The sequence below is a fragment of the Rhinoderma darwinii genome, chromosome 9 (assembly GCF_050947455.1).
Source record: "Rhinoderma darwinii isolate aRhiDar2 chromosome 9, aRhiDar2.hap1, whole genome shotgun sequence".
Classification (NCBI taxonomy): domain Eukaryota; kingdom Metazoa; phylum Chordata; class Amphibia; order Anura; family Rhinodermatidae; genus Rhinoderma; species Rhinoderma darwinii.
This window is the reverse complement of record NC_134695.1, coordinates 89,051,061-89,076,937: the sequence shown is the minus strand read 5'-3', so window position 1 is coordinate 89,076,937 and position 25,877 is coordinate 89,051,061. Positions and strand designations below refer to the sequence as shown.

General features: G+C 42.2%; 1 protein-coding gene across 3 annotated transcripts in view; it reads left to right on the top strand.

Moving 5' to 3' along the window:
* The window catches only part of CEP89 (centrosomal protein 89), an 80,522-nt gene that overhangs the window by 16,939 nt on the left and 37,706 nt on the right, over positions 1-25,877 (top strand). For all 3 annotated transcript variants that reach the window (XM_075838438.1, XM_075838437.1, XM_075838441.1), the window contains exons 5-13: positions 546-648; positions 3,243-3,326; positions 5,018-5,242; positions 7,689-7,831; positions 12,517-12,567; positions 14,857-14,940; positions 21,718-21,821; positions 21,934-22,049; positions 23,314-23,494. In XM_075838438.1, the coding sequence (XP_075694553.1) occupies positions 546-648; positions 3,243-3,326; positions 5,018-5,242; positions 7,689-7,831; positions 12,517-12,567; positions 14,857-14,940; positions 21,718-21,821; positions 21,934-22,049; positions 23,314-23,494 (1,091 nt within the window). The remainder of the gene's footprint in view (positions 1-545; positions 649-3,242; positions 3,327-5,017; positions 5,243-7,688; positions 7,832-12,516; positions 12,568-14,856; positions 14,941-21,717; positions 21,822-21,933; positions 22,050-23,313; positions 23,495-25,877) is intronic.

The window sequence follows — 25,877 nt, the reverse complement described above, 5'->3', positions numbered from 1 at the left end:
CTTCCCATTGATTTTAAAGGGAGGTCAGAGAACGAACCGCGGGCCAGAGACCGAACCGCGGGAAGAATGAGCATGTCGCTTTTTTTTCCCGCTCGCGGATAAAAACCGCCTACGCCTCCTATTAAAATCAATAGGCAATTTCGGCTGTATTTTGGAGCGGTTTCTGCGTCACAAACAGCGCCAAAAAACTCAGTGTGAACTAGTCCTAAAAATGGCTTGTTTTTAACCCTGCCGAGCCGCTGTTTTGTTTCACTGGGTAATTCACTAGTGACTACCTGCCTCCCTACACAGCTTGAGTTGCTCTCCAGTGTGAGTACTCTGCATATAGCAGCCTACATCTCAGCTTCTTGTACCCCTGGGGGTATGACTTGAAGGAAGGAGGATGGAATATGCTTCCTCTATACCCCACAGCTCCATGTTTTTTTTTGTTATGAAGTACCAAACATGTCAGGACTAAAAGATTCACAAGGAAGTTTATATTTGATATAATGTTTTACGTAATGTGAAATTCTCATTAAAAGAGGAAACTTTTTATTTCTTTCCAGAAGAAGAACCAAACTGTGAAAATACAGGAAGATGTGGGAAGTGGAGCGTCATCTCCTGAAGTCCTCAATTATCCAGTGCAGTCAGAATTTCACACCATAGAAGGTATGACAGCGCAAAGATGGGGGAGGGGCGGTAGGGGTAATGTCTGTATTTTGTAGCCTTGTGACCCAGATAAGAAGTTTACGATGAACTATTTCAGATGACCTAAAGTAACTTCTTTGCCTCTTGATGACTCTAGTCTACCTGGGTTAGCTTTACGTTGGATGGTATGGTGCCATACATTGACCAAACAAACATTACCCCGTTGCCTAAATAGCAATACAATACAGAGCGGTCACAACCATACACTGCAATAATAATATATACTGTACAGTGTAAGTAGCATTGCCACCCATTGCCTTAGTATATACCTCTATACAGTGCTAAAATAATACCAACATACAATGACCTAAATAACCGCTCCAAATAGTTACCTAGTAACCGTGTTAGGCCCCATGCACACGACCGTAAAAATAGTACCATTAACTTTTATTGTCCACGGACACCTTCCCGATTATTTGCGGGAAGGTGCCCGGGCCGTAGAAGTGTACCGCAAAAGATAGGACATGTCCTATCTTTTTTGCTTTTCACAGACTGTGCTCTCATACTTTGTATGGGAGCACGGGCCGAAAATGCGGACGGCCGGCAGTGCCCGCAATCGCGGCCCGTGGTTTCGGGCACAGCCGTGTGCGTGCGAAATTTAAATCCTCTTTAATTCCTAATTAAATTTAGACTTTAATACTGACGATGAGGTTCTATACAAATCTTTTAATAATAACGTACTCGGGGGAAACCTAACTGAGTGGCTTAAATATATTGATGTCATGTCCGTGACTTGAGTAAGATGAATATGTTTCAGTGGTATGGAAGCATCAGTTGTACTAGGAGATTAATTAGGCCTGCGGCTCCTTCCAAAAGCCTTGGCAATTAAGACTTGGAAGACGTCTACAAGGAAAGTATCATTTACACCATTGATTTGATATGGAAAAGATAAGACCCTATTTTTATGTCAGTATTTGCGTCTCTTCCATCAAACGCCAAAGATTTTCCTATTTTGTCTGACTTTTTTTTATTTTATTTTCAGTACACTGTTTTTATTTATTTATTTATTTATTTCGTTTGCATCCCATGTGCCAGCAAGATTATTATCCTCTCTGAAATACAAATATAGTTGTGTTTATGGCACAAACTCTTCCTGTTGTTATGCTTTGCCAAACTATATTATTTTCTTTACATGTACACTTAAACAATTTACTGTAAATGCTAGTACACATGGCAGATTTTGCGTGGCAGGTCCCACCACAAAATCTGCCGCGGAACTATTCCTACCTTCCTCCCATTGACATCAATGGGAGGTTCGGGCGGAATCCGTCCGAAGATTGAGTAGGTCACTTCTTTTTTCCCGCTAGCTGAAATAATCAGCTAGTGGAAAAAAGAACCGTCCGACTCCCATTGTAATGAATGGGAGGTGGAATTTTGCTGCGAAATCACAGGTTCAGTGACAGCGGGTCACGCAGGGTCCACTTGTTACCGATTACATCGAAGTTATGAACTCAGATGTGATATAACAGCTTGATCCTGCGCAACCCGCTGTCACTGAACCCGTCAGTCCCGCTGACCTGACGGATACAGGTTTCAGCGCAAGATACAGCTGCTCTATATACAGGATACAAAGCAGCTGTATCTCAAAAAGTACAAATATTTTTTCATAAAAAGTAATTAGAAAACTTCACCAAACACACTGATACACTGTTTTATTTAAACAAAAAACAAAGACAGTCAAATTATCTATTTAATCCCCCATTACAAAAAATAAATAAATCTTTTAAATGGGTTGCTATGGGCAACTTCTCCATAAATCAGTACTGCATGTGAATACATTAAACTTGGTAATGTAAGCTATTTGGGGAAAGTTGCATGATCCTCCTCTTCCGGCAGACTGTAGTTCCACTATTCCTTCCTGCAGTGATCACTAGTAAATCAATCTAGTGTAAACCAGAAATCTCTCCCTCAGAGTGTCAGCGAGCGTGCATTCTGCGAGAGGTAGATACTGGATGGAGGGGGGGGACGGACACCTGAACCATGAGTCTTTGTGAATAAATACTCATTATGCACTAGTTTCATCCATTTTGCGTCCTAGACTTGCCCATTCAAGTCAATGGGGCTGCAAAAAACACGGACAGCATGCAGACAGCATTCGTGTTCGGTCCATTTTTGATGGACCTGTTGCTAGGAAATGTTGAAAAAAAAAAACGGATGACAAACGCAAGTAAAATAACTGACACAAGGAACGCAGACGGACACAACACGGACCTTCACATGGATGAAAGATGGTCTGTCGTTTGCTGTTTCAAAACGGACTCGCTCGTCAAAATAAGCCCTTCGTTATATTTGCATTGGTAGGAGCCCTTTTTGAGCGAATTCCATATATTAAAGGGGTATTCCACCCAAATTCATTATCTGGCATGTCATATGAACAAGAGCATCGTGGCTCTTTCATTTGCTGTTCTAATTCTCAACTCATGTCATCTCTCGACGATGTAATGTCGTGGCCTACTCAGTAGTCAAGACATTTTTTTCCATTACTGGATGATGATTGCTTGTCTTCTGCGCATAAGATGCTTTGATGCTGTTTTTAATTGTGTCTTCTCCTTTAGAATGTAGAGTTGATGCGGCAACAAAGTCTCCTCATCCTGATTCAGAAGAAAGCAAAGAGCAGTCAGTACAAGCGGTCAGATCAGGTAATTTAGGTTTTATTAACTTTCCTTGTCTGAGGTGCTGACCAATTGCTTGTAAAATTCATTGCCCCAGCAATATTTAGATGTCAAACCCACAAGTTGTATGGAGCCATATTTCGGCACCCATAGGCTTTCATGGGGCCTTATAGTGTCCAATGAATAGAAGAAGAGGGGGGAGGAATCCTCCAGCTCACCTGACACTGTGGAGTGTGTCACTGCAGCGCCCGGGATCTCGTGTCGGCACACGTTCGGAAGCACGGAAAGGAGAGGAAAGAGTTGATCCAGCGCTGCATGAAGTTTAAAATGGAAGCAGATTTCCAAGTTTAATGTTCCTTGATTTAAAAATTGTCCAGAGGTATAGTCCTGGTGTGAGGGTAAGCGGGCGGTGATGTCCTCAGAGCCTACGCGTTTCGGATGCTACTGCGTCCTTAGTCTTGGCTGTAATGTCTAGGCATTACAGCCAAGACTAAGGACGCAGTAGCATCCGAAACGCGTAGGCTCTGAGGACATCACCGCCCGCTTACCCTCACACCAGGACTATACCTCTGGACAATTTTTAAATCAAGGAACATTAAACTTGGAAATCTGCTTCCATTTTAAACTTCATGCAGCGCTGGATCAACTCTTTCCTCTCCTTTCAGTGTCCAATGAAATCGGGATGCATTCGGAGCTGCAGTGTTATGGAGCAGTTCTCCGCTAGAAGTATTAGGGTATGTGCACACACACTAATTACGTCCGTAATTGACGGACGTATTTCGGCCGCAAGTAGTGGACCGAACTCAGTGCAGGGAGCCGGGCTCCTAGCATCATAGTTATATACGATGCTAGGAGTCCCTGCCTCTCCGTGGAACTACTGTCCCGTACTGAAAACATGCTTACAGTACGGGACAGTTTTCCTGCAGCGAGGCAGGGACTCCTAGCATCGTACATAAGTATGATGCTAGGAGCCCGGCTCCCTGCACTGTGTTCGGTCCGGGACTTGCGGCCGAAATACGTCCGTAACTTACGGACGTAATTAGTGTGTGTGCACATACCCTTACATTTCTTTTAGGGGAGAATATGTCCGTAATACGGTGCCGTACAGCGGCACCCTAACCAGCAAACTGAGTTACTATGGCTCAATAGTACAAAGCTACACGGACTGTGTATGCCTCAGACATCCTCCTTGCACACGGCTCCACCATGTTCATGAGGCGTTACCAGCCATTCTAATAAAAATCTTAAACAGAATGCTTCCTTAGGCCCAGTTCACACAGAGTTTTTTTGGGGCTGATTTTGACACGTAAACCGCTTTAGAATCGGTGCCAAAAAAACGCCTGAAACCGCCTGACATTGATTTTAATGGGCGGCAGAGGCGTTTTTTTTCCTGCTCACGCTTTTAGACGTTTGTGGGGAAAAAAGCAACATTGGAAGGCAGAGAAAGCGTTTTAATCTGCGTTTTTAAAAAAAAAAAACGGCGCAAAAAACGCAGTAAGAAAGTGCAGGCAGGTGAAAAATCGGCCTCAAAGTTCCTGCGGTAATTTTGAGGCAGATTTTTCTGCCTACAAAAAAACTCTGTGTGAACAGATACCTTCGCTTACTAGTCAAAGCCCAAACTTTTCCAGAGTTTCCTGTCCTGAACATACTGTGTATAATAACTATGGGGATTATTGATCGAGAGATTCTTTGAGAGTTTCGCTTATTACATTACACAGAAGCGTCTGTGGAAACAAATCCGAGGTCTCCTGTAAGAAACCAAAGCCAAGAGGTAGAGAAAGAGCTGCAGGCTGTAATACCGCAACTGACCACTAGGAACATGGAGCTGACCTCTCAGGTGGAGGAGCTAAGGCAGCATATAAAAACCATGCGGGTGAAGATGAAGAATCTGAAGAATGAAAAGAGAGGTTTTCAAGAATTGTTAAAAAATGCCCATTCAGAAGGTAAGGATCAAAAGATTAAAATGGTGAAAACATTTTTACACTTTTGTGCATTGGATTAAAGCTGGCCATACATTTTAGATCACTGTCAGCTGAACGATCGCTCGGCTAACAGCTATTCCTTGCTATTCCTTCCTCGGCCGAGCGTGCATGTATTTTCAATGGGGAGAATTGGGTAATCGTTATTTACTAATGAATAAAAGGATTGGCATGTTAAAATCTAACATGCCCGACCCGCCTCTCCCCTGACATCTGCCCTGGGGAAAGAGTCTGGATGCCACCATACACGTTAGATGCTTCGGCCGACAAACCTATAACGTGTGTGGCCAGCTTTACATATCAGTACAGAGCACATCGTAGGAACAGCTTTATATTTGTAATCACAGATTTCAGCTGGATAAATTGCTAAACCTTAAAGTATTCTCACAAGCCGTAAATATGTAACAATAACTTGTAAAAAATGTGCGTTTTACAATTATTTTTCCTGGCTTACAGTTTTCCCCATTTGAAGGTAGAAAAAAACTGCCACCGCTTTGCCGAGCTTGCAATAAAATAAAATAAAAGTCATTTGATTGGTCTGGTCCCTATTCATGTGTACTAGATTGCAACTTTCCTGTGACTGGGATCCTACAAAGAAGCAAATATTACATATCCTTATAATATCTTGGTTATATACTTGCCATTAAAATTCTTCTTCTTGTCCCCCACACTCGGGTGCGATGACTAGGCCATATTGATTTATTAACGAGATATGAAGTTGATTGCCTACTATTATATTGGCCTCAAGAACGCGGCTCTCTCTTGGTTTTCCTCCGATCTCTCTGACCGCTCGTTCAGTGTGTAATTTGCCAGTTCCACTTCTTCTCCTTTTCCCCTTGCTATCGGGGTTCCTCAGGGATCAATCCTAGGTCCGCTCCTCTTTTCTCTCTACACAGCCCCTATTGGACAAACCATCAGCAGATTTGGCTTCCTGTTCCATCTCTTCGCTGATGACATCCAATTATCTGCCTCTTGCCATGACATCACCCTGCTCTAATACAGAACACCAGTGATTGTCTGTCCGCTGTCTCTAACATCATGTCCTCTCTCTATCTGAAACTGAATCTTTCTAAAACAGAGCTCCTTGTGTTCACACCATCTACTAACCTGTAAACCTGATGCCTCCATCTCTGTTTGTGGCACTACCATCACTCCTAAGCAGCACGCCCGCTGTCTCGGGGTTATTTTTTATTTTTTTTTTGTAATTCTTTATTTAAAGAACATTTTTCCACAGAAATTGCAAATGGAATACAGAAAGGAAAAAATAAACGGGAAGGGGGGGCAGACACATAAACGAAAATTCATCATAACAGGATACAATTGCGCAATAATCCACAAGCATATGAATTAACAGGTATTCTGCATATACAAAAAACTGTTTTGTCATAACATATGAAAAATCCGGTCCTTCGCCTAAATCGGGCATACCAAGAGCAAAAACAACCTGCATGAAGGCTGATATTGAATTACTACCAGGAGTAATCATGGTGCCTACTAATCGGGAAATAAAGGAAAGAGAAGGGGCAGGGATAAAATAGACGGGGTGAAAAAGGAAAAGGAAAAAAGAAGAGAGATCATCCAGACAGGCGAGCAAAGGCTAATACAGATGGCTGTGACCTATCCAAAGTTTTTCCCACTCAGCCTCCAGTTCCTCGTTCCTCTGGGTTATTTTTGACTCCGATCTTTCCTTTACTCCTCACATTCAATCACTTTCACGCTCCTGTCATTTTCACCTCAAAAACATCTCCAGAATCCGCCCTTTTCAGCTCTCCACAGTGCTGCACCTCCTTACATCTCCTCCCTCATCTCTGTCTACCACCCTGCTTGGGCTCTACGTTCTGCTAACAACCTTAGATTAAAATCCTCCATAATCTGAACCTCCCACTCCCGTCTCCAGGATTTCTCTCGTGCTGCACCCGTCCCCTGGAATACGCTGCCACAGACAATCAGATTAATTCCCAATATCCACAGTTTTAAACGAGCCCAGAAAACACATCTATTTAGACAGGCCTATAACATTCCCTAATCTGACTCCTTCCCATGGCCCTCCATTTAGATTAGTCATCAGAATAAGATTCCCTCACACTCCTTCTCTTCATGTCCGTCATACACGGATACTGGCTGGTGACCGGCTCATGCAGCTTTATGTTACCACCGCATGTGTATAAAAATGGCCGGACCATTGTACAGAACAAACACTGCAACACTTTGTGTCTCCCTTATTTCCTCGTAGATTGTAAGCTCTTGCGAGCAGGGTCCTCACTCCTCAGGTTTGAATTGTAAAGAAACGTTGTCACTATGTAATGTCTGATATCGTTTTTCATGTTCACTCTAAATTGTAAAGTGCTGCGTAATATGTTGGCGCTATATAAATAAAGATTATGATTATTATTGTTTCTTTCTCCCTTAGTGGACACAGCCGAGCTGGTTTCTCTCAGAGAGCAAGCACAAGAATTAGTAGATGAGAATGACTCTTTAAAAACCACAATCCATCGACTGAATGTGGAGCTGAGTCGCTATCAAACCAAGTATCGTCCTTTATCCAAGGAAGAGGTAAAATCTATTTCTAATAAGCTTTTTCTCAAATCGTATTTTAATAATGATTTTTCCTTCACTTAAAATTGACTCTTATTTACCGTATAAATAAAAAGTTCTACAACTTTCTGAAGTATTTTGCGTTTCAAATCCTCACCGTTTTAAAGTTACTTGTGTGTCAGTGAATGAGAACACTCTTGCTTGTCAGAGGCTGCATACCCTTAGGCTAGTTGAAGAAAGAAGAAAACAGCGTAGCTCGCTGAGCTATTCTCTTTCCGTAACTCCCATAGTATTTACGGAAACAGCGTAGCTCCGCGAGCTACGCTGGTTTCTTCTTACATGCTCGGGAATTGCAAGCGTCAGCGGGAACAGAGCGGTAGAATATATCCTTTGGATATATCATAAATGTTGCTGACGGGAAAACCCCATTAAGTGGATCAGCAATTACATTTTCCAAGAACTCAAAAACCGTGCACAATATGTGATTACCCAGAAATCCAATTATTATTTTTTTCGACACAAAGGAACGGTGTATTTTTGTAGTGTTTTTTTTTAGAAGTACGGTACTTTTCGGTTTGGAGTAATTTTATGATTTAGAAGGCAGTGGTTCTTTTAAGACTATGCAAAAGAGCTGAAACCTAAATCCACAGTTTAATAACGTGTAGGAATTCTTGTTGTGAGCTTCAGCAGTCAGACGTATGTGCTGTGAGCGCCTTTTCTCCGCATTGTGTCACATCATAAATCCTGTGTCTAATGAAATTGTCGAGGTCGATTGTAGCTGTAACTTTCTAATCCAGGATTTATTCTACTGGAAGAAAAAACATTTTCTGCCCTAATAAATTTCGCTTCGGTTCCGATCATCTTCCAGTGTGAGTCAAGCATTTATTTCAGAACACACGGCTTCCTCTAATCTTTTCTCTGAAGTGTAATTTAAGTCTAGGTCTCCATCGTGTCCATAGAGCGTCTGTGCTCCGCAGCCTAGCGCTTCACCTCTTGCTGCTGTTTGCTAACTGTTGGCCGTGCTCCCCGTGCCGTGGTTTTCAGCAATGAATAATGCAGAAACTCTCTGGACTTTAAGTGTAATGTAATCTGGATTCTACAGGACCAGGGAGACACTTGCAGCTCTGAATCACATAGTTCAAGTCGCCAATTTATTTTCAGCCTTCTATATAAAGAACTTGTTAACCTCAACCTGAAGAAAAAGCAGTAAAATAACAATGGTAAAGTAAATTGCAGTTGTATGTTGGGATGCAGAGACCGATCTGAGCAACATTGCAGCCTGACTCCGCCAGTAGCATTCCACCTATATGTAAGATTAAGGGTGCGCTCACATGTGGCGTCGTTGCGTTGTATTACCGGGGGGGGGGGGGGGGTGTAAAAATTTGTCTGCAACGCTGCGGAAATACAGTGTAAGTACCCACCCTAAAAATACCACATGCTGAGATGGGAACAAGATCGTGTGATTGCCATCAAGTCCTTTATTTACCTTCTGTCCGGCATGTCTGACAGTCTGGTTACACTGCCTGACAACCACTATCTTCTCGCAGGGCAATCAGCCTGGCTTCAATTTTACTCACAATTGCCTGCACAAATAAAAACTTTACTCCCCGGCCTGTCCTCGGGCATGTGGAGGCCGGGGTACCCTGTACGGAACGTCTGAAGGTGTGTTGTTTTTAGATGCACCCGTTTGCCTTGATTGATATGCAAAGTGCTGGAGCAAGCCACTTTTAAAGGGGTTTTCTGGTTAATGTTTTTTTTTTTAAATATCAATGTGCACCAAATATTAAAGCATGCTACTCGATCGTAAGTTGAATATAAAAATTTTGCATCCGCATTATCACACATAATTACTGCGTCCACTGTCGTGTGCTGTCCAAAGTGATGACGACATGCCACTGCGGCTGCTCTTGTTACCAGGTTAAATACAAGTTTTTGGTAAGTGTTTTCCTATTGGGAGCACAGGGAAACCCCTTTAAATGTTTCTACACCTGCCAGACATGAATCAAAAATCAAATCCCCCTGACACCTTCCCCTCCAACTCGACTTTTTTTTTTTCCTTTTGTTTGTTGGGTTTTAACACATTCGACTCCCATTAGCATGGACTATAGAGACCGTGGACAAGCTCATCTATCTAGATATCGTAGTATGCTTTCCCATGATATCTGGAGAACTGCACATTGTTCGAATCGATGATGACCATATGAGAATCTTCACGCTTTCATTCACTTGAAAAATTCAATAAAAATATCGAAAACAAAACTACACAGCAAACCGCCGACTGCAGTTGTTATTTAAGTCGTCTGCAGTAGAGTCTTGAGTTGCAGATTTCTTCCCGTCTCTTAGTGACGCATGAAGCTCGCTGAACTGTGATTGAGCCTTCCCTATCTCCGAGCTGTGTACAGAAGCGTTTTACTGCTACGTCATCCCGCCACCTCCTAATTCCTTCTGACAGCAGATCCCACATTGGTCTCCCCTTGGGACGTTACTCCAGACTAAGAACATTTCAAAGTCAATTTTCTTCCTTACCGCAAGAATGAGCCGTGAATTGGGATTTTGACAGAATTTAAGAAGATTTATTTGTGTTTGGAAAGATTTCAGACAATGGAAGTAAAGTCGGCACACCTCAGCGGGGAGCGGCAGTCATTTTTACTTCTTTGTTTCTATAGCACATAGAGGCGTTTTTGTTTTCTTAGCACTTGGTAGAGCTCCCCTTGGTTTGGTATTGCAACTTATCGCATTTTTCTTGTATTTCCTTTACCCAATAGGTTCTGTTCACACTACTGTCATGGCTTCGCGTCTTAAAGGGGTTTTCCCACAAACTCATGTATCTTCTATCCGCAGGATAGGGGGGATACACATGTGATCGCTAGGGATCCGACCGCTGGGACCCCCAGTGACGATAACGGAGGACCGAAAGTCCCATAGAAATGAATGAAGAGTTGGCCGAGCATGCGCACCAGCCCTTCATTCTCATGGAGTACTTCAGGGGACTTTCGGTCCCCCATTTTCATTACTGGGGGTCCCAGCGGTCAGACCCCCAGCCATCACACATGTATCCCCTATCCTGTGGATAGATGTGTTTGTGGGAAAGCCCCTTTTAATTTTGCTGTAGTATGATGGTTCCCTTTCCAAATGGATCCAAAGAATCCTGATGGATTCAATAGACTCATAGGGATGCGTCAGGTTTTCAGCTGGGTTTCTGTGATTTTGCAAACCCCACTATTCCTCCGTAAACACTGGAACCCTGACGGGATGTAAAGAAGCGCTAATGTGAACAGCGCCTTACCTTGAGTAAAAGTGTTGCATCATATGGAAATACAAAATAATGTTCGTTATATTTGGCCTGGTTTGTACTCCTGAAATATACAATTCTCTTACTGGACTCTGTTCACATTTCCACTTCAGGTGACCATTTCAATGGCAGTAAATACAGTAAAGATTAATAAGATTGCATGAGAAATATTCCCAGCGCTCCAGCGTTAGTCCGGCGAGTCGCAGTCATGTGATGGCTCTTTATTCTATCGTCTGTAGTCGCTACTTCAGCATACAAAAACCGAAACAAAATGAGGGGCACTAAATTGAAGCGCACATCGAGAAAATGATATATTCTAAAAAAAATGACACTAAACTTTATACACAGATAAAAACACTTTATATACAGAAAAAAAGATCATGTGGTGATCCATAATAAGAAAATCCACATAGGAGTAAAAACCCAGAGATGCTTCAACCAGACTCCGAATACACCAAAAACAAAGCCTATAACCAAATCAAACAAAGTGGATACAAATCATAAAAAAGAGAAACTATAATGTGATATATCCACAATTGTGTAAAAAACAAAAAAAGCAACTTGACCTGTAAATGTAATAATACGTCCAAAGGGGCTAAGCACCATCCCTACCCTATGCACATTCTTGGAAAGAAAACACTTCTTAAGGGGTCTTTGAGTGGAGTGCAGTGCAGTAGCTACTTCAGCGGCTTAGTCTGCTTTTTTTGATGCAATGGGGGGGAGCAACGGGCGGAGACCTGATGGACCCCATTATAAGTCAATGGACTCCAAAATGGATCCGGCGTAGCTGTCAGGATTTGATTATAAATGAAAGCCATGACCCTAGTGTGAACAGAGCTGTACTGTAATATTTTTTAGCTATAGACTGTTGCACTATCCTGATAAAATTGCTTGGATTGTGCGGTTTATTCATTGAATCTTTGAAGCGAGCCTGTCACGTTATACATGGTTCCCTATCTCTGGGCATGTTAGGGAGCAGGATGGGCTGAGCAGGTTGTTATATAACGTTTTGTGGGAAAAGATTCAGTTTAACTTGTATTTTATTTATTTAAATCCTTGCTCAATGTGGTCTAAAGAGTCCAGTGGGCGGTCCTACTCAGTGATTGACAGTCTTCCCTGTAGGAGTGTGCATACAGTTAGCTATCAGTCACTGGGTAGGACCACCCACTGGACTCCTAAGTCCACAGTAAATGAATACAATACAAGTTATTCCCACACAACTGTATATGAATCTGCTCTGCTCATCCATCTCTATTACATGCTGCCTGCAGATAGGACGCCATGTTTAATGTGACAGGTTCGCTTTAATTAATGTTCCCAGATTACAATGTATCATGTAGGCGATTTTGAAATACACTTGATTTATTTGACACCCTTCCGTTAAATTGTTTTCCCTTTCGTGCTATTTCAGAATTTGCGGATCGGTGGATTACCATCACGAGGACCTCCACCGCCGTGGCTTGTAAGTTTTAGTTGGATAGAAGTGTTTTTGTTTTTGTTTTTTATATAGTTCTTTCTTTATGTCTAAAGAATACAATTTTGAAGTTCAATATGAGGTCCTTTTTAATTGGGCACTTTATGGTCTTGAAATACTGATAATCTGTTATGCAACAAAAATATTATTATGCCTTATTGACCCCCATAGTCCCATTCATTGTGGGTCCATGCTAGGTCTTCAACAGCTTCTAAGGATGATGGTGAAGCCCCTCATGCACATGAGAACATCTACATTAACACCCTGGCGCTCCAGTGCGGTTATTCTGATGCTGGAGAACTGGCAAGTGCATGATGGGGTATCTCCATCAATCTCCATCCATCAATCTCCATCCTTCCATCCATCATCAAGCTCCATCCATCATCAAGCTCCATCCATCATCAAGCTCCATCCATCATCAAACTCCATCCATCATTAATCCCCATCCTTCCATCATTAATCCCCATCCTTCCATCATTAATCCCCATCCTTCATCCCCATCCTTCCATCAATCCCCATCCTTCCATCATCAATCTCCATCCATCATCAATCTCCATCCATCATCAATCTCCATCCATCATCAATCTCCATCCATCATCAATCTCCATCCATCATCAATCTCCATCCATCATCAATCTCCATCCATCCATCAATCCCCATCCATCCATCAATCCCCATCCATCCATCAATCCATTCATCATCAATCTCCATCCATCATCAATCCCCATCCTTCCTTCAATCCATTCATCATCAATCTCCATCCATTCATTCATCACCAATCCCCATCCATCACCAATCTCCATCCATCATCAATCTCCATCCATCCATTCATCATCAATCTATATCCATCCATCACCAATCTCCATCCATCGTCAATATCCATCCATCTTACTTTGCTTGCACTTGATATGCACTCGCTAGCATGGTCAAAATCTACGATAGCTGCCATGGATGTATTTGCAAGAGATTACACATACTCCGTTACCCCATGAGAACTAATATGGCTGCCAAGGTTCGGTGTCAGCTACTTCCTGTCCTAGAAGTGTAGGAAAAGTCTGGAATTGCCTATAGGAGAACGGCTGCATATGTTTACTGCCCATAAGGATTCAGGCGCAAAGGCGTTATAAACCGTTTATAGTTTGGCATTCTTTTGCATGAAGGTCTGTCATTGTTGTATTAGGACACATATAAGGGTCATGGTGGATTGTGGTGGCAACGCATCCAGGTAGCTACTTGTCATGACGGATGTTCACCTATGACTTCTTCTGACCTAGCCGAGCGAGAAAAGACATTTCAAGTGGTCGTCCAGGATTAGAATAACATGACAGCTTTCTTGCAAAAACCAGTGCCACCCCTGATCTGCAATACCAGACACAACCAATGGACAGGTGTGGTGCTGTTTTTGTAAGAGAGCAGCCGTGTTTTTCTAGTCCTGGACAATCCCTATAACTTTTAATTCTTTTTCTGTCAACTTCAAAAGGTCTGTATGTTGGAGACAGTCCGTGATGTTTTCCTTCACCACTGAACACCTGTCATGTTATTGGAAAAATATCTGGCAGGAATCTGCAACCTTTACATTGACCTTTCCACAGCTTGATATGAATATTGCATCTGCAACAGGAATCCTGATCTCCCATATTTACAGAAATCAACTTTTGATGTGGCAGGATGAAATGTAAATTATTTAAAGGGATTTTTTACTTCCTGGGCGCAGGGCTTTAGTTTACATCTAGCAAAGCGATATGTAGCATTTTATTTTGGTGGAATGTTAGGCCTTGACCAGTTCACTTTTCTTGGGTTAACTCCATGTTTTAGTAGGTAACTCCTATGCAAAATTAGAGTAAAAACGTTTCAATTCATACAGTTAGGCCAAGTTGACACTTCAGTTTAGGTCTCCTCCGTCAGAGGAAGAGATGACCGAAAGTCCAAACGTAAAGCATCGCTTCTGTTTGCATTACCATAGATTTTAATGGTAAGTCATTTGTTTCAGTTGCATTTCGTTTGCCTCTTTTCGCTAGGTTTCCATTCTTTTCACGTAAGCAAAAGTGCAGACTCCACTTTTGCTTCCGTGAAAAGAACGGAAACCTATCGAACGGAGGCAACTGAAACAAAATAATGACCATTGAAATCAATGGTAATTCAAACAAAAGCGATGCTTTACGTTTGGACTTTTGGTCGTCTCTTCCTCTGATGGAGGAGACCTAAACTGAAGATGAAGGTAGTGTGAACTTAGCCTTAGTTTATAATAATTAATTCATTTCTATTTATTTTGTGCAGCTGGATATGAAATATTTGTCACCATTGTTACTCGCATATGAAGACCGAATTAATGAGAAGGATAACTTGATTCTGGCATTTGAGGTGAGTTGTAATTTACTTGCATGAATTGTGTGAAGCCGCTTTCCCAAAGTGTTAGGCTATGTTCACACGGAGTATTTTGGGGGAGGAATATCTGCCTCAAAATTCCGTTTGGAACTTTGAGGCAGATATTCCTCTCCCTGCATGCCGATTTTCGCGGCAATTATCGCGCCGTTTTTTGCCCGCGCCCATTGAGCGCCGCGGGCATAAAACAGCGAGAAATACGCTTGCTCCTGCCTCCCATTGAAGTCAATGGGAGGTCAGAGGCGGAAGCACCCGAAGATAGGACATGTCGCTTCTTTTTCCCGCGAGGCAGTTTTACTATTGATTTCAATGGGAGGCGTTCTCGGGCCGTCTCTGCCGAGTTTTGCGACGCGGTTTCCGCGTAAAAAAACTCGGCAAAATACCCCGTGTGAACATAGCCTTAAGTGGTAATGAAATGTTTATTTCAGCTGACCAAACAATACAGCAAAGCTTCAGCTCTACCTTGGGAATGTTTCTGAGAATTTTTGGCCAGACTACAGGCTGTTTTACAATAGTCAGTTGTCTGGTTCCCGTTCACAGATTTGTCACTTTGGGTTCTCTGTGAATACGAAATTCCGTGGACAGTACTGAAATGTTAATGTATCGCTGCCGCAACTGAAGGGTTTTCTGGTTTTAGATAAATAGGTCTTAATGGTTGTACAGTTAAAAGTTCAGAAACTTTATATACATTGCCTTTCAAAAGTTTAGGGTCACTTAGAAATTTCCTTATTTTTGCAAGAAAAGCACCGTTTTTTTCAATGAAGATAACATTAGATTAATCAGAAATACACTCTATACATTGTTAATGTGCTAAATGACTATTCTAGCTGCAAACGTCTGGTTTTAATGCAATATCTACATAGGTGTATAGAGGCCCATTTCCAGCAACCATCACTCCAGTGTTCTAATGGTACATTGTGTTTGCTAACTGTGTTAGAAGGCTAATGGATGATTAGAAAACACTTGAAAACCCTTGTGCAATTATGTTAGCACCGCTGTAAACAGTTTTGCTGTTTAGAGGAGCTATAAAACTGACCTTCCTTTGAGCTAGTTGAGAATCTGGAGCATTACATTTGTGGGTTCGATTAAACTCTCCAAATGGCTAGAAAAAGAGAGCTTTCATGTGAAACTCGACAGTCTATTCTTGTTCTTAGAAATGAAGGCTATTCCATGCGAGAAATTGTCAAGAAACTGAAGATTTCCTACAACGGTGTGTACTACTCCCTTCAGAGGACAGCACAAACAGGCTCTAACCAGAGTAGAAAGAGAAATGGGAGGCCCCGCTGCACAACTGAGCAACAAGACAAATACATTAGAGTCTCTAGTTTGAGAAATAGACGCCTCACAGGTCCTCAACTGGCAGCTTCATTACATAGTACCCGCAAAACGCCAGTGTCAACGTCTACAGTGAAGAGGCGACTCTGGGATGCTGGCCTTCAGGGCAGAGTGGCAAAGAAAAAGCCATATCTGAGACTGGCTAATAAAAGGAAAAGATTAATATGGGCAAAAACACACAGACATTGGACAGAGGAAGATTGGAAAAAAGTGTTATGGACAGACGAATCGAAGTTTGAGGTGTTTGGATCACAGAGAAGAACATTTGTGAGACGCAGAACAACTGAAAAGATGCTGGAAGAGTGCCTGACGCCATCTGTCAAGCATGGTGGAGGTAATGTGATGGTCTGGGGTTGCTTTGGTGCTGGTAAAGTGGGAGATTTGTACAAGGTAAAAGGGATTTTGAATAAGGACGGCTATCACTCCATTTTGCAACGCCATGCCATACCCTGCGGACAGCGCTTGATTGGAGCCAATTTCATCCTACAACAGGACAATGACCCAAAGCACTCCTCCAAATTATGCAAGAACTATTTAGGGAAGAAGCCGGCAGCTGGTATTCTATCTGTAATGGAGTGGCCAGCGCAGTCACCAGATCTCAACCCCATAGAGCTGTTGTGGGAGGAGCTTGACCGTATGGTACGCAAGAAGTGCCCATCAAGCCAATCCATCTTGTGGGAGGGGCTTCTGGAAGCATGGGGTGAAATTTCTCCCGATTACCTCAGCAAATGAACAGCTCGAATGCCAAAGGTCTGCAATGCTGGAATTGCTGCAAATGGAGCATTCCAAGACCAAAGCAAAGTCTGAAGGAGAAAATCATTATTTCAAATAAAAATCATTATTTCTAACCTTGTCAATGTCTTGTCTATATTTTCTAGTCATTTTGCAACTCATTTGAAAAATATAAGTGTGAGTTTTCATGGAAAACACAAAATTGTCTGGGTGACCCCAAACTTTTGAACGGTAGTGTACATTGCCTTTCAGTTTGTCACTATTTCAAGATCTATGCTTGCGGTCAGTGAACCCATACAGACCTATTACTTCTCAAAGCTGATGTTTGTTGCAACTCCAGACTGATACACATTACGGTATATTCGCTCTTGGCAGATTTTGTTGCAGAAATTTCTCAAACTGAAAATCCGTTCCATACATCTGAGTGGGGTTATTTCTTCAACATACGCATGGATTTCTACAAGCCCCTTTAAGATGCAACAGTTGCAGAAATGTTTGCAACAAATCTGCCATGTAAGACTGTACCTTTTTAGCCCCTGTTCACATGGAGGAATTTCTGGGATGAATTCAGCTGCAAAGTTCCGCTTCCGCTTCCATTCATTTCTATGGGAGGGGGACGCTTCTTTTTCCCACTGACTGACTGATTTTTTTCCAACTAGCAGATAAAGAAGCGTCCTGCCCAGTCTTTGGGCAGTTTCCGCCAATACCTTCCATTAAAGTGGATGGGAGTAGAAATCTTCCTGCTGATGGCAGGAATTATTCTGCGCCGGATTTTGTGGCGGGACCCGCCAAGCAAAATCTGCCATGAACATCGTCTTACACTGATACATTGTAGAAAACTATCAGGAAAGGAGAGAGATTTGTGAAGCTGATGTGTGTAGTTCATAGAGAATTGACTAGACTGGTTACAAGCGTTAAAAAACTATCGGTTTCCATCAACAATATTTCAAGTCAATTACAGCAAGAAGAATTCTTTAAAATGTTGTTCAATTGAAACTAATAATTCAAAACAAAGCTAAAATTTTAATTTCCGGCAAGCTGAAGTCGTGTGTTTATAGTCATGGAAATGACTTTACCTTCACCTTGTGCATACATTGGCGATTTATTCTCCTTTTGAACATCTATTACGCAAATAAATTCCTTCGAGCCTACTTGTTTTCATACATATTAATCGCCGCCCCAACAGAGTTTACAATGTCATCTCCCTACGCAGGCAGCGCAGGAAGTGTTGTCAGAGGACCGTTAACCAGCACTGCCGTCAGCCTGTAGCAGTAAAGCGGAGCACCCAGGGGAGACCTAATACAACTGGGTGCTACATTGCAGGCACAGCAATTAAACACTGACATGTCTTGACATAAATACCGTAAAGATGTTTAAGACTTGTAGACCGACGTTGTGCTCCAGCCCTGCTGCTCATGTATGTCTGACGTGCCTTTCATGTGTTTGATGGTTAGTAAAAATACATCTTTCAGATCCGAAAATTGTTTAAAGATTTCCAATCGGCAGCTCCATCCATGCGTAGAGGATGTTTTAGCAAAGTGTAGGGCTGGGCAATTAATCGAATAACAAAAACTGAAATTAAGCGCAATTAATCAACGTCATCTTACGCATTTCGGTTTTTTAAATAATTTTTCCCAGTTTAAACAGTATCTGCATCTTTAGGACGCAGATATAGTTGAAACCAACGGTAGAGCAGGGCACCGTAAGATCCCTGCTCTATCCTTCACTATGTATCGCCGGAAGCGAGGCAGTGACGTCATCGTGCCTGTCTGCGCCGAGCTGCACAGACCAGAGCAGCAGAGGGATCTCCTCCACTTGTCGTTGGAACGGGGTTAGGTGAGTATGTATATTATTATTATTTTTATTAGGCACTATTGGGGCGATGTGGGGGCAGCTTTGTGGGCATTATACAGCGTGGTGGCAGCTATGTGGGCATTATACAGCATGGGGGCAGCTATGTGGGCATTATACAGCGTGGGGGCAGCTTTGTGGGCATTATACAGCGTGGGGGCAGCTTTGTGGGCGTTATACAGCGTGGGGGCAGCTATGTGGGCATTATACAGCGTGGGGGCAGCTATGTGGGTATTGTACAGCGTGGGGGCAGCTTTGTGGGCATTATACAGTGCGGGGGCAGCTTTGTGGGCATTATACAGTGCGGGGGCAGCTATGTGGGCATTATACAGCATGGGGGCAGCTATGTGGGCATTATACAGCGTGGGGCAGCTATGTGGGCATTATACAGCGTGGGGGCAGCTTTGTGGGCATTATACAGTGCGGGGGCAGCTATGTGGGCATTATACAGCGTGGGGGCAGCTATGTGGGCATTATACAGCGTGGGGGCAGCTATGTGGGCATTATACAGCATGGGGTCAACTATGGGGCATTATACAGCGTGGGGGTAGCTATGTGGCATACTATGAAAGGGCATCTACGAAGGGCAGTTATAGGGGCATTATACTGTGTGGGGAGCACTATGGGGCAATATAGTGTGTGGGCAGTGTCAGGGGCTATATTATATACAGTAGGCTCTGGATAAATATTAATTCAATGGCGTAACATGCAAATAGGGGGCGTGGTATGCAAAAGGGAGTGGTCTAAATAATCGTTCATTAATCGTAATCGAGGTTACATGTTCAATTAATCGTGATTTTGATGTAGGTCATAATCGCCCAGCCCTAGTGTAGGGTATAAACAGCAGCAAGAACCACCAGTAAATCTGGGGCTGTGCTCGTTCCATGCAAATGCCACCGAAAATAAAACTTTTCACGTTCATTGGATTCTCTCTAGAGGACAGATAGATATACGACATTAGAGTCTGTGATCTGATGAGTTTAGAAAAGTACCTGTAATTAAAAATATAACCACTTCCCCCAAATCTGTGTCTGTATGTTGGCTATATAGTGCAGTGACGGGTCGCTCAGAGCTAGAGCCATTGCATGATCAATCACTTGTCACTGCCGCCATGCAGCTCATCTTCAACAGCTTGTCCTGACAAGGGGGGAAAGACTTGAATGGAAAAAAAATAGCTCATAAAAGGCTTCAAGAAGTGACCGGTTGCTACTTTTTCTTTACGAACCGTATTTTTACAGTGTTTTTTATTTCAGCGTTGTAAAATTATGCCTTAGGGAGCTACAATTGACTGTCCACCTTACTTGCAGGGAGAGTACGGGAATGGAATTGTCAGATTTCCGCCCACTTACTGTCTAAGGGTCAGTTCACACAGAGTTTTGTGACGTGGAAAATGCGCCAAAAATCAGCTGAAAATGCCTCCCATTGATTTCAATGGGAGGTGGAGGCGTTTTTTTTTTCCCCACGAGCGGAAAAAACGGCTCGCGGGAAAAAGCGACATGCCCTATCTTCTGGCGTTTACGTCTCTGACCTCCCATTGACATCAATGGGAGGCAGAGAAAGCGTATTTTGCTGCGTTTTTGCCCATCGGCGCTCAATGGCCACGGGCGACAAATGGTGTGCAGGCAGAGCAAAATCTGCCTCAAAATTCCAAATTCCAATTCCAAATTGAACCCGGCCTAAAAGAGACCAAAATGGTATTTGTACGGGTTTCCTAAGCGCAGTGTATTTTAGTAATAGTAGTGAAGGGTTTAAAGGGTACATGTCAGAAGTTTTGATCGGTGGGGGTGCGAGCACTGAGATCCCCGACCGAACGCTAAAACTAAACGTCAGTAGCGCTCGGGTGAGCGCTGTGCTGCTCCATTTCTGATCGGCTTTTCTCGGAAATCCGAGCAAGTGGTGTACTGGCTCATAGACTTTGTATTCAGCTCGTACACCGCTCTGAGGAAAGCCGATCAGAAACCAAGCAGCACCACGCTCACCCGAGCACTATTGCCGTTTCGTTTTCGCGAACGGTTGGGGGTTTTAATGCTCGGACCCCCACCGATCAAAACTCATGACATGTCAAATGTTTTTGGAAAGTTTAGTTACCCTTTTAAACAATGTTTCTAGTTTTTTTTTGTTTTGTTTTTTTACTGATATTTAAATGTCCATAAGCCGCTGTCTCGCGCTGAGATATTTATATTTCTCTATGTGGATTTATAAAACCTAATAATGTGAAATTGACTTGCGATTCAGAAGCTTAAAAGCCCTCGATGAGGAGATTGTGTGATTATGATACCGCTTGTAATAGCTTTCTCTTTATGCTAATTTGAGTAGGATGAGGCACCAAAACACACAATCAAATCTAGGATTTAGATGCAATATGTCGATCACCGCGCACCTTTCACATCGTACCCATGGCCCATTATCATAAGCACAAATAGCATTTTTAATGTGTTTTTTATTTCTGTTTTCTACTAATCTATTCGTGGCATTATGCTGCAGCTACTGTTTCATGCATTGCATCTAAAACCAACTTCTTTCTTAGAGCTTAGGCCTAAGGAGGGCAGTACACATAGTGCAGATTTGGATGCAGTACCATTGTATGGTTTCCCATAGAAGCCAATTTAGGACTATCTAGCAAAAAGTGACAACCCTGATTGCGGGGAAAAATTGCATTCCAGTACATGTAGGTTTTGCTGCGGTTTTGAGGTACAGTACCGTACTGCCATGTTTGAACCCAGCCTTTGGGGAAGTAAGGTCTCTTCTTGGTAGTGTTATGATTATTCATATTATTTGGCCTTTTAATGATTTTATTATTTTTTTTTTCTATTTTTCCCCCCGCTCGTTTGTGTTTAGGAGGAAATGAAAACTTTCAAAACAAGAGTTAAAGAAGTAATAGAGGAGAATGAAAAATTGCACCAACGTTTGCAACGGGACAGACCCGTATCTAATAAGGAGTGGTAATTATACATTGATATATATTTTTAGTTTTACTCCCTTGATGTTGTTTTTTCTAAAATTATTGATGTTTTGTTAATCCTCAATTAGTTTTGTTTTTATATATAATTTTAGGGAGCGACTGCAAGCTCAATATAAACTCCTTATGGAGGAGAACAAAGTTCTGACAGAACAGTTAGAGGTCCAAGAAGGAAAAAGCCGTGAGACTCACTCCAAGCAGGTCCAGGAAGGTGAGATTGGAAGCTGTGATTCTTCAACTTTTTGCATGTGCCATTGAAACTTGGCACCGTGCGTATCACTGGCAGTATACACACGGTGCTGCGTCTGTCTCAACTTGGCCTAAAAACAAAATCATTAAGACTTCGCTCCTGAGTCAGACTTTGCATGATCACAATATCCTGGCCACTGGACGTTTTATTTTTTTTAAACACTGAAACTTGCTTTTCTGTTGTTTTATTATGTTCTTATTAGTGATTGTAAGTTGTTGCTATGTGAAAAATGTATTCAGTTTAGGTCTTGTGAGTAAAGTGTTCATCAATATCTTTGAGACATTTAGTCTATTTCAATCCCTTCTGTTCTATTTAGATATGACTAGAGATGAAAAGAAAAAGGTTGAGGACCCTTGCGGCCCCCCATTAAATGGTCATTCCCACCTTATAAAGTGATGGTATATCGCTAGGATATGCCTTCACTTTATGATAGGTGGGCGGCCGACCTCTGGGACCCCCACTGATCATGAGAATTAGCGCTGCATCCACTTCCTTATTTTTCCCTGCACAGCCGGTTGGCCAGGAGCTCCGCCGTGCAGATAAAACTTAGGAGACGCAGCGCTAAATCAGCACTGGAGCCCCTTCATTCTCTGGATCGGTGGGGGTCCCAGAGGTCGGACCACCATCAATCATAAAGTGATGGCCTATCTTATCAATATCCAATCACTTTATCAGATGGGAATGACCTTTTAAAGACCTTGATGCAATATGGAAAATTCAAACAATAGGAGCGATCATAGAACTCAGGCTGAATATAAAGCTACATGTGTCTAATATCCTGCAATACTCCACGACGCTATTGCTCAAGTATCTGTTTGGCATCCGCCTGATGATTTCTGTATGGGTTCAGTCTGGATGGACTTTGTTGGATTTCCATAGCTGAACTTTATATAATGAATAAAAAAAGGTTCGTGTACCTTTAAAGACACAATTCTAATTTACTTTACTGCATCGGAGACTTCAAGTGCTGATATTGATTATGTAACAGATTATTACGCAGCTTGCATGTAGATGCTTGCAGCTTGTTTTAATAGCCACATCCATCTTCTGCTCGTGCTGGTTACTTGTGGCCGCCTGAGGAAAAATAATATTTAAATAGACATTTGCGTTGCGGGGCCAGGCTATTGATTACAAATGCATTACAGGAATTATGCTGCACAGTGACCTTGTCATGTATAACACCGCGTCCGTCATAGATTAACATAAATATTCTTATTGCTCACAGTCTCCCAATTAACGAAGCAGCTAATGGTTTTGGAATCTACAAAGCGGAGTCGAGAGGAAGAATTGTTAGAATTTCAGAAGCAGCAGGAAGTTTTACGCTCCAAGTACAACGAGCTGAACGCTAACATTGATAGCAGAGTCGCTGCTGAGGAACACGTTGCCATGGTGAACGAATTAAAAAGGTACAGCAGCTCCTCACCCTGCGTAATGAGTAGTAATGTCTCGATCAACATTCATTCACTTTGTACTCGCGCACCAAGTAGTTCAACAGCACGAAGGAGACCAAAGGTCGGAAATTATTCCACTGTAATGTCTGTACGTTTTGACCTGAATGACGCAGTGTTTAAAATGGTCTTTCAAGCATCCGAGACACGTATCTGCTTTCCTCTTATGCCTATAATCAGTCATTAATGCGGGAAGCTTTTTAATCCGTACGACCACAGTGTTTGTACTGGGTATAGGTCTGCACATCAGAGAAGAAAAATCTTTGCATGGCAAACACACTTTATATTTTTCCCAGTAGTGTATGATCATAGGACGACACTTTTGTACTGTGGATATTGATTCAATCCTTGTACTGTAATCCTGCAATCTGTATTGTAGTAAACGTTTCCATTATACGTACTAGATCCTCCCCCATTGGCCACCATGTGTCTTAGAGGGGTTTATGGTGTAAGCACATGCTATAGATGTCATATAGGTGGAGATCTTAACACTGGGAGACACAGTAATCAGGAAGATTTTGGGTCCTGTGTCCCCGGTATCTCTTGGGCAAAAGGGAAGAAAGGTCGGGCTCTTCTGTTCATTCAATGATTTGTATGGGAGACACAAAAAAAGCCGCACACAATCTGGCTAAAATACTCCGTGGAAGATTTATCAAGATTGGCGTTTCATCAGCCAGTCTTAAACTGAAGTTTGTTAGGGTAAAATGTGCAAAATGTATTAAAAGGCACACACCTCTTAATAAATTTGGCACATCATGGACTGTCGTAAAAAAAAATTCTATACCACTGCGTATATACTGTCTCTATGTACATGTCTGTGTGTATATATAAGTGTATATGTCTGTGTGTGCATATATATACGTGTGTGTGTGTGTGTATATATATATTTATATATTTATTTATTTTTTGTAAATTGCGTATATAACCTTTATTGCTTAGTATTACCATAATGCATTGTGTCACTGTTTTCTTATAATGTAAGATTTTTCTTGCTCTATAATCTACCTTTTGGGTCTTGACCTCTCCCTTTTCTCCATGTTTATCCTTACACCATAACCCTCTTCCCATCAAACACAGCCCTTTCCTCACTAACATAATCACAGTAGGCAAGTCATCAGCTTTCAGAAGACCAGTATGTACATCTCCTGAAATACTCTGCGCTGCTAGTGTGCACTGCTCTTTCACTATCAGTCTATGACCTCTAACTTCTTCCCTCCTTACATCATGACACTGCCCCTGTCCCAGGCAGCCCTGTCCTCACGAAGATAAGTGAGCTGGTCACCGTCTTCCACAAGATAAGGTTATAGATCTGCTGAAATACTCTGTGCTGATAGACGACACTGCTCCTTCCACTACCTGTATGTCACCTCTCGCATGTTTCTTTTCTCTCTTCCAACAAGATTCTACTTTTATGACCTGCAGCGCTGTGCTCACTATAGTTAAAAGGATCATATACATGTGCTTTTCTTCTCGGACGGCTTGCTCTGTATCTTTGTTACTTGTTATGACGGCACCGTCTTATAAATGCATTATGTACAGAAATGCTCTTTAAAGGCTTTGTACACCTTTGAAAGACAATTTTTTAAATTTAATAAAAAGGTTAGTCTGTGTGATCGGTGCAACTTTCAAAATAGTTTTTATAAAAAATGTGTTACTTTTTGAGATACAGCTGCTCTGTATTCTCTATACATAGCAGCTGTATCTAGCGCTAAATCCTGCTCCTGTCAGGTCTGCAGGACTGACGGGTTCAGTAAAAGCTGGTCCTGCGTGTCTCTGACACACAGCCTCCACCTGTGAATACAGACCAGCTGTATCTCAAAAAGTAAAATGAATTTTTAATAAAAAAGTATTTTGAAAGTTGCACTAATCACACTGACATTTTTAAAAAAAATAAGAAATTATTTTAAGGCCCCCGTGCACACGGCCGTGCCCGTAATCATGGGACACGATTGTGGGCTCGGCCGACAGCTGCTCGCATTCTCGGCCTATGCTCCCATACAAATGGGAGCCACGGCCCGTAAAACGCAAAAGATAGGACATGTACTATCATTTGCGGTACACTTCTACGGCCCCGACACCTTCCCGTAAAAAAAACCGGGAAAGTGTCCGTGGACAATAGGAGTGAATGGGTCCGTAATTACGGACGATTTTTACAGCCGTTTATGTCGCCTTACAACTCTCATTGTTTATGTCTTTGGTCCCAATGATGTTATGGCATGTTTGCTTTTTGTACCTTGTGTATATTTAGGCTGGATAATTGACCACCACCTTAGTCTGGTTTTAGACCTTTTAATGTTTTATCTTGAGACAGGGTTTTGTCTGATTTTTGTAATTCTAATAA